This window comes from Miscanthus floridulus, chromosome 17 (genome assembly GCF_019320115.1).
Source record: "Miscanthus floridulus cultivar M001 chromosome 17, ASM1932011v1, whole genome shotgun sequence".
Lineage (NCBI taxonomy): Eukaryota > Viridiplantae > Streptophyta > Magnoliopsida > Poales > Poaceae > Miscanthus > Miscanthus floridulus.
In genome coordinates, this window is record NC_089596.1 from 72,148,323 (window position 1) to 72,157,761 (window position 9,439).

A 9,439-nucleotide genomic window follows, 5' to 3' on the forward strand; every position below is an offset into this window, starting at 1 on the left:
GCGGCCTGGCTGTGTCGCGCGAAACCCATCCTCGCTCGCGTGTATCCTATCGCCGCTGCCTCCTCCCTGCTGGCCGTGGCCGCATCCCAGGCAGGGCCGTCGCAATAATTTTGAGGGCCCTCGTGCAAGCAAGGCACAAAGGGCCCAGCAATCTAATGTTTTAATATGACGATTCAAATACTGAAATACATAGTACTACTAATAAGAGATAACTTGCGGCATATATTTAGTTCAATAAAAAATGACATTACATCAAATCGAAGAAGCTAAAAGAGCTGTAAGATAACTATTATGGTTACCTCAAATGTAGAGTTTTAGTGCTTTTTAAAAAACCGCCTTCGGGCATTTCTTGATGCAAAATCTTCAATAACAATATCGAGATCAATTTTATCCAAAATATCCTTCTCAATGCTGCACATAGCCAAGCCATTTAATCTTTCTTGTAGCATAGTTGATCTCAAACAATTTTTCAATAGCTTCAATTTAGAGAAGCTTCTTTCGGCTGATGCTACTGTCACAGGAACAGTTAAGAGAATCCAATATGCAATAGAGACATTTGGATAGCAATCTAAATCTTTAACAAAGTGAAGAATCTCAAGTGCTGACATTAATTTATCTGGCAAAGTAACTTGCAGCACTTTCACTTCAGAGAAAAAATCATCTAACTCAACATCAGACTTGTTGTCATGAGAAAATTTGTTTACAAAAGTGGTGCAACACTTTTGTAGATCAGTAGCATCCAAGGACTTCAGATTTTCCGAGTTGAACAAGAAACCAAATATTTCTTCAAATTTCTTTAGCTGATCAAATCGACTAGTCAATGAAACAATTGCATGATCAATAATAACTAGGAAGTACTCTTCTTTGAAGGAATCTATAGCTGAACGTTGTAATTCTTCGGTTTCATCATTTTGTTCATCAAAATGCTTCTTTCTTTTACCTTGACGTTTTGTAGGAAATGTTGGCTCTACATCCATACTAGATGCAATGGATTTTGCAGTCTCAATGCTAGCACTGAAGCCTGTATCTCTGTAGTCCTGGAAATATGTTATGACCCCTTCAATCTGTTTAAGAGTACCATCCAAGGACACAATCGGAGACTGCAACTTTTTGCTCACCATGTTGATAGTAGATAAAATATCATCCCAAATAACCATACCAACTAAAAATTCAAAATTCTCAAGTGCTGTTACCAATGATTGAGCATCACTCACTGCTTTTGGGTCATCGGAAGATGTTCTTTCCACCTCCTGCAGAACTGATCTTATTTGAGGGGCTTGATACCTGATAGGTTGCACACTCTTTATTCGACTCTCCCAACGAGTATCAGACAAGGGCTTGACAGTGAACCTCTCAACATTATCAGTCAAAATTTTCCACCTTTTAGTAGAACGTGAAAACAATGCATATATCCGTTGTATGACACCAAAAAACGAAATAGCCTTTCTGCAAGATTTTGCCATATCACAAAGAGTAAGGTTCAGACTGTGACATGCACATGACATATACAATGCTCTTGGATTAATTTCAAGCACACGTGTCTGCACACCTTGATGTTTTCCCTTCATATTGGAACCATTGTCATACCCTTGACCTCTCACATCATCAATGTTCAAATCAAGAGTCTACAATGCATCCAACAATACATTAAAAAGCCACAATCCTGATGTGTCATCAACCTTTAAGAACTCTAGAAAAAATTCCTCTACTCTTGGAATGGCACTTGACATATTAACACAACGCACAATTAGTGTCATTTGTTCTTCATGGCTCACATCTGGGGTACAATTCAAGATAACAGAGAAATACTTGGCATCTTTTATAATCTTTAAGATATGTGTTTTCACAGCATCAGCAAGAATAGCAATTAACTCATTCTGAATACTAGGGCCAAGATAATGATGATAAATCTCACTATTATGAATGCGCCTAATATGTTCTTGCATCACAGGATCAAATTCAGCAATCATTTCTACCGTGGCCAGGAAATTACCATTATTTGGTTGATAAAGTTTTGCATTTGATCCTCGAAAGGCTAGATTTTGTTTAGCAAGAAACTTCACAGCAGAAACTATTCTTACCAGCACTTGTCTCCAACGCTCCTTCTCTTTTGCAATTTCCCGCTGCATTTCATCATCAATTGTTTGATTTTTGCTTAATCTAATCCGAAGATCATTCCATGTATTCATGTTTGTCAAATGCTCCACACTGTTCTCATGCTGTTTTAGTTTCACACTCAAGTGCCTCCAATCCCTCACTCCTTCAGATGCAAAATTAGACTTGTTCTGATTTGATTTGAACAACTTGCAGCAAAAACAATAGACCTTGTCCACATGTTTAGAGTAAACCAGCCACTTTCTGTCAACAACTTCACCATTAGTTAACTTTCTAGAGTAATAAGCATATGAAAAATGCCTATTACTAGGATCACTAGGGAATTCTAAATCCATTTCTCTCATAGGCCCTTTCTCAATTAAGATATCCCTTTTGCTATTATCAATATTTTCCCATGTTCTAGGATCAAAGATAGTCGACAGTGAATCTTCTTGTTCATCCATGTTTACATTTTCTGTATCATCCGAAGGCTGCAAATTTTTCTGTAAATTTTCCTCCTCAGTAGCACCTTCATTGGAATCTTGTGCAATTATTGGTTGATCATGCTCCTGCCTCTGATCTTGAATGACTCCGGCATTTCTTGAACTTGAAAAAAACTTATGTATAGCACCCTTTTGCGATTCTTTCGATTGCTCTTCTAGTTTTCTTTTTTTCCTTTTCTCATAACCAGACAAATGTTTTTTTGGCGGCATCTATCATTTACAAAAAATATATTTCAATTAGAATTTAGAAATTAGATCCCTACGACTGATAACTGAACTAGAACTGCAAATTGGCAAATGCAATCACTTATTCACTTACTGCTAGGTGCTGGCCACAGAGTCACGGAGTCATGGCCGGAGTGCCTAGTGCCGAACTGACGAACTAAATTGAAAAAAAAAGTGATAAGGGACAGGGAGGCTAGAGGATGGAGATGGAGGCCATACGCCCATACCCGAACGTGCTGATCCTAATCGTATATTAGTATGCTATTATAGTATTATCGTATACTTGCTGACGTAGTGACGTGAAGCCGTGAAGGACTGCAGCAGCAGTACAGCACGGCCCTGGCGACGAGCGGACGAGGTCACCGTGCCCGCCGGCCGCCGCCCTCAATCCGCCGTGATTCCCGCGAAGAACGCCGTCGCCATCAACGCAAAGGAAGTCGCGACTCTGATCGCAAATCGGAAGGGTCGCTCGCGAATAGGAAGGGTCGCCGTCATACGAAGCGATCGAGCGCACCAGCAAATGGACTCAGAAAGCCTGTATACCTGTAGTATAGAGGGGTATACTCATGGGCCCCAACGCCATGGGCCCCCGGCCGTCGCACCCCCTGCACGTACCTTTAAGACGGGCCTGATCCCAGGCGACCGCAGGCACTTTCCAGCCAGCTGTGGCCTCCTCCCAGCTGGCCGCGCCCTCCACCAAGCCGGCCGCAGCGACCCTCCCAGACGGCCACCGCCACCTCCCAGCCGGCCTCTCAAGCATGCTACACATCATGGCGCTGCCCGAGTCGGAGCTCTCCGCGGGGCAGCTCCGTGCCACGCGCAGGCCCGCCCTCCCGCTCCTCCCGCTTGTACTCGTCCTGCTCACGCGCCTCGGTGGTGGTCAACGCCGCCAATGTGCTCCTCGCTGACGCCTCCTCCCACCATGCCACGCTCCTGCTGCCTGAGCCCGTTGACCCCGACGCCTCGCCGCTCTCCGCCTCCTAGCTCCGACGCCACTTCAAGTTGCTCGTCAAGGCCCTCCGCATCGGCCCCGACTACGTCGTCGACTACCCCTCCTCCATAGATGCCGTTGAGGAGGCGCTCTGCCGCGCCACCGAGGCCTACGAGGCGCTCAACGCCCCTGCCCCCCGGGACCTTCTAGACCGTCTGCGCTGGATGCCGCCTCCTCCACGAGTTCGAGCGCAAGTATGTGGGATACCACCTCATCTGCCCCTCCCGTCGCCGTACCTTCCTCGCCGTCGAGGTCCCACCTCTCCCCTGGACGTGTAGCAGCGGCGGCGAAGATCCTCTCCCCTGGACGGAGCCTGGAGTATGGCGTGAAGGAGACGACACGTTGGAAATTGTCGCGGGAAGGAGGAGACGGCATGGGGAAGTCTAGATGCGCGCAACTACGATGCGCGCATTTTTACGCGCGGAGGAGGCCGGTTTGCCAAGTGCCAAAAGATGGGAAAGTGATATGGGGTACTCTTGGAGATGAGTTTTTCTCATTTTTCCCAAAAAACATGGATGGGGAAGGGATATGGGGTACTCTTGGAGATGCTCTAAGATTTAGTTGGGCTTTTGCTTTTGAAAAGCTAGAATTGGTGGTTGACATATAAAAAACAACTTTTGAAAATATGTATTTGTTTATTACGAAGAGCTACAGGCAAGAACTTTGTCGGTCATGTATTGATAAAGAAGGAGAATGTTACAATGACACAATACTACAAACCCACACAAGGATAACAACCAAAGAAACCTAAACACCGATGACTAAGGGTCACCTTATGCGGGTGAGGCGAGTTTCTGTTGGGGAAGGTGGTTCTTAACAATGATGCCTCCAAGGAGGTTGCGACGTCCTTGGATGTTGCCAGCATCAACTGGGAGACCGGTACTAGATATTTCAACCATGAGAAACCTAGGTGATGGAGGACCTCACAACAATGTCTCCAACGACGAAAATGACGCAAAAAAGCATCACCATTGCCGGATCAATATGTCAAGCATGGCTTTTGCCCGAAAATGACCCAAATCCCAATCCAACCCCTCAAACAAAAGGCCCTCCATTGCCGCACCAAACTACTCCACGCCATGCTAGGCTAGCCATCAAGGCAATGTTCGCAGCATGCCACCATTAGTGGGAATACGCTGCTACGCTAATTAAGTCATAGGCATACGTAACTTGTCAACACGGTGCTAGCTTCACAGCCACCACTATCCCACCAAACACTGGACATTCACATGTGGCCACACCAAGCTGCTATTGCAGCCTCCTCTCCACAACCGCCACACTAGACCAACCAACAAGATGCAACCATCGATGTTGATTCACCACGCAGCCAACTAGCCATGCAGAGTCACCTTCAACTATTGTCGCTGCTACAGAAGAATGGTCACAAACATGCGCGACCATCCACCATGGCGCCAGTCCAAATGGATCGCAGCCAACCGAGTCGCCGCTAAGTCCTTGTGGATCGCCAAAGAAGAGACCTGACAACCATGATGTTTGCTCTTTAAGGAGCCCACCATGGCCGATAGACCACCTAGGAACAACTAACACCACCACGCGCCACTACAAAGAACCAGCCCGGAGTCGTTGAGTGGTCGTCAGATCTGACCACTCCTCCACCAACCAACCTTCCACAATCATCACGGTGGAGAAGGTGGACCAGCCGCCAACACGTTTGTTGCCAAAGGGCTACAGTGCGGTGCCAATGGTGAAGCGACACAGGCAAGGATGCCATCACCGCACCTCTCCTACCTATGGCCATCACCTCCATGCGCACACGCGTGGGTATGCCTAAGAACAGAGCCGCACAAGACCTCCCCAAGCATCCACCAGGAAAGCAAAGATCCAGCCTTCGGGTCACTGGATCATATCAACACACCACAGGATTTGGCCATCGGGGCACCAGACTTGCCACCGAAGGAGAGGGCCGCCAACACGAAGCTCCGGGGGCCGGGAAGGGTTGCCATGGCACCACCAACGAGATGGGAATGGTAGAATCCTTGCCGCCGCCGCCTGTTAACACTCAAAACGGAAGGTCCACACCAGTTTTGGCCCAATCTAAGGAAATCTCTATAAAGCGACATAAAAATAGTACCGCATTGGTTTTCCAATGGGATAAGATAACCCTACCTCCCTATAAAATAAGGGGTACTTATGGCCATTGAGGTATCCAACATCTAATCGATCATTTTACATCTATTACCCATTTTTGCCCTATTCTCTTCCAACCCAATGTTGTTGTTCATCGCTTGATTTGACGACCAAGGATGGTGCCCTAGGCTTGCTGGCCGACATAGGGCAGCCCAACGACATCCTTGTCCTGATGCGGTGCCTTCCAAGCAAGAGCTTTGAGAAATGCATATAAAAGTGGTGTAAAAACACTTTTCACATTTGCTTTCCAACAACGGAAAAAAGGCTACATACATTCTCACAATTTCAAAGTATGACACAAGAATGATTTGCGCGAACATAATAATTGGTTAAAAAAAGGAAAATCAATCAAATTGAATGAGAGCCTTCATCAATTGCCTTTGCTATTGACCCTCCGGCAGTTCTTTCTGATCTCTCCATCCTTTCCGGTCAGCGGGCTGATGTTGCCCATCTTAATCATGGATGCCACAAAGTTCGTGAAGAAATCCTTTTGGTTGCTAGCGAACCGGTGAACAACAGGTGCAGTGGTTGTCGGTGCAGCAAGGTCAGATAGCATGACCTGGTCGGAGGGCAGCTGCGCTTGTCCATGCAAGAGGTTGCCATAATACTTGTTGTCAAACACGGTCGGTGTAACCTGGTCCAGGTCCTCTAGTGCACCCTGTGGTTGCCCCGCCGAGCAGTTGTGGCGCGTGAACTGGCACTGAACTTTGCCGAATGTGTGCGCTCCTGGGGTACAAATTTGTTATTGATATCAGTGTGCACGCCGTATAAAAAATAACTTCGCAAGTTTGAACAGTAACGTACTCCCTCCGTTCCAAATTATAAGTCACTTAGACTTTTTTTTGTTCATCCATTTTTCTATGTATCTAGACATGTTATCGTATCTAGATACATAGCAAAATAGATGTACCAAAATAGTAAGAGCGGCTTATAATTTGAAATAGAGGGAGTACAAATTATATATTTGCTCAGCATGTTTATGTTACCTTGGAGGGCGACGAGGTCAGTGTTGTCCAGGTTGACGTTTCTGAACTTCTCCTGGAGCTTGGCAAGGGAGTCGAAAGGGCTGGGAAGGTTGTTAGCGCTCTGGACGTTGGTCGTCGTGCCGTCTCGGCGGCCAAGAAGCACCCTCCAGCGTGGTCCTCCAGCCTGCGCCCAGTTCGTCCGTGCACGGTTCTTTTCCATCAGTTCAGTTCAGGCGAGAAGATAGCTAGAGAGGTAGTTCATCAATGCAATAGGATATACAGAGGATTAGATGGGACGCTAGCTTACGAGTTCAACGGAGATCTCGGCCGCGAGGGCAAGGATATCAGCGCATGAGACGATGCCCGGGCACGCTTCCTCCAGCGCGCGCTTGATGCTGTCGACCACCGGGAAGCCCCGCGCCGAGTTGTTGTTCGCTGGCACGTGCTTCTCGGTCTGGATCGCCGGGAGATCGTCGTCCAGAAGAAGGGAGCCATCGCAACCCTGAAAGCCAACATTGTTTGACGCTCATTCATGTCAGATGATGCAAGGCAATGAGGTACTATTGATCTGATCAGCTCACGTACGTTGACGAAGCAGTCATGGAAGTGGAGGCGGATGAGGCTGGCCGGGATGCGCGGGTCGGAGACGCGCGCGTCATGGATGACGCGACGGACGACGTTGTAGGCGCCGGGGCACGACTGGTCGTAGAACGCGGAGCTCAGCGCCGCGCCGGCGCTCGGAGCGTGGCCACGGGCGGCTCCAGCCAGGGCGAGCAGGATAGCGCAGTGCGCGGCTAACAGCCACCCAGGAGACGACGAGACGCGAGAGGAAGCCGCCATGCGCGCGCTCTTGCACGACGCCGATCGAGCTGCTACGATATCACTGGAGAGGGCTAGCTGCTCGCTACTCTGACAGCGTCGTCTCGTAGGTGCTGTGGGTGCTCTTGAGATTGCTGGGATGGATGTGAGGGGACTGGTTGGATATGCGAAGGGAAGGGAGTATTTATAGTCTCTTCTCCTTTTTTTTTTACTGATAAGCTCGCGGGCTTTTGTTTGGCATGGGCTTGGATTGGGTGCTCCGTGCTCGTTTGACCGGCTGACCGCAGCATGTCCATTTGAATGGTTTAGTTTAGCACTTGGCCACTACTGTCTATATGGCTGCTGTTGCGTGCACCATCAATTCGGCACGCGGTTGCGATGCTGAAATGTTTCCAGGATTGATCCATGCATGCATGCATGATGGCGGCATGAGAAAAGTGACCGCGTTTAGTGGAATGATGATTGCGTGCTTGCGTATGCTCGCCGGAATTCGCCGCAGGCGGCAGGCTTGAGAGCAGGGAAGGTGCCCAAACTGTGTGGCCTGTTCCCTTTGTTCCGAGAAGTAGCAAAAGGGGACGAACTGTAGGGTGCAATTGTATAGGACATAGGGTCCACGGACCACTGGTGCTTTGCCATCCCTGCCGACTGCTGGCGACCAACCATGGCTTGCAGCTGCGACGAAACGGCCGGTCATGTGGGCATGTGGCCGGGTCAAAGAGAGTCTCTCAGATGAGGAAGGTATAGACGCGCCCAGGCCCAGAACCATCATATCTTTAACGCTGCAGTTGGAGTTGTGCCCGTCGGCCGCATTAAGCCCGTGCTTATGTATATAGGGAGAATAAATATATCTTCTTAGTAGTTGTCTTGTTGCGATCCCCTAAAAAAAAGTTGTCTTGTTGCGAATATATATAATAATTCTCAATCTTTCATATACCTCTATAAACTAGTTCAACTCTTTGCTACGTCCATATATATAACATTTTGTTTGGGCTTTAGTTTTTGCTTTTGAAAAGCTAGAATTGGTGGGTTGATGTATAAAAATCAACTTTCAAAAATATGTATTTGTAGATTATTGGTTTTTTAATAAATGAAATGCATGTATAGTTTTATGTACTCTTGGCTCGACACATCTCTCACTAGTCCAGATCCAGCCATCATCGTCAAATCTAAATCCGACATCACTGTACAAATGGATCCAGTAAGGATAATCAATAGTACAGTAATAGGGCTTGCCTATCACTGCTTGTTCAAAACTAGCCGTGACATTAATATATAGCGTAAGGACCGCTGCTGGATAGACAGACGATAAGGCCGTCCCCAACAGGGTGACGACGTCGCCGGCTCAACTCAATTTGTGTCCTACGTGGAAGAGAGAGGGTGCCAAAAAAAACAATCGCTAGCGAGCCAGCAGTCGCTAGGCTCGCACTCCTCCAAGAAACTCTGTGTCTCTGCTCTCTTTGATTCTTTCACGCATACAGGTGGATGTACCAGCTTTTTTGTTTTTTATTCTTTCTCTGATCCACCTCAGCTAGCGATTTCGCTCGTACTGATGGGGACGCCCTAACAGTGATATTGTGGGCGTCAGTACTGATTCAGTGGTTTCAACCGTCAGTGACCCATATTTTCGTTTTTTTATATATTTTATTTACTAGCAAATATGTCCGTGCGTTACAACAGAATCCAATACGTAGTGA

At 47.4% G+C, this 9,439-nt stretch overlaps 2 protein-coding genes across 2 annotated transcripts; both read right to left on the reverse strand.

Moving 5' to 3' along the window:
• Positions 1–314: 314 nt before the first annotated feature.
• Positions 315–2,979, reverse strand: LOC136515784 (uncharacterized). Its single transcript, XM_066509280.1, has 6 exons — positions 2,917–2,979; positions 2,356–2,807; positions 2,099–2,244; positions 1,848–2,026; positions 1,014–1,625; positions 315–677 (listed from the first exon to the last, which is right to left on the reverse strand). Exons 2-6 carry the CDS (start codon positions 2,805–2,807, stop codon positions 315–317), a joined length of 1,752 nt encoding a protein of 583 aa, XP_066365377.1. The 5' UTR covers positions 2,917–2,979.
• A 3,232-nt stretch (positions 2,980–6,211) lies between these two features.
• Positions 6,212–7,885, reverse strand: LOC136518863 (peroxidase 2-like). Its single transcript, XM_066512543.1, has 4 exons — positions 7,512–7,885; positions 7,234–7,428; positions 6,948–7,110; positions 6,212–6,687 (listed from the first exon to the last, which is right to left on the reverse strand). The coding sequence occupies exons 1-4, from the start codon at positions 7,764–7,766 to the stop codon at positions 6,332–6,334; spliced, it is 969 nt and encodes a 322-aa protein (XP_066368640.1). The 5' UTR covers positions 7,767–7,885; the 3' UTR covers positions 6,212–6,331.
• Positions 7,886–9,439: the final 1,554 nt, after the last annotated feature.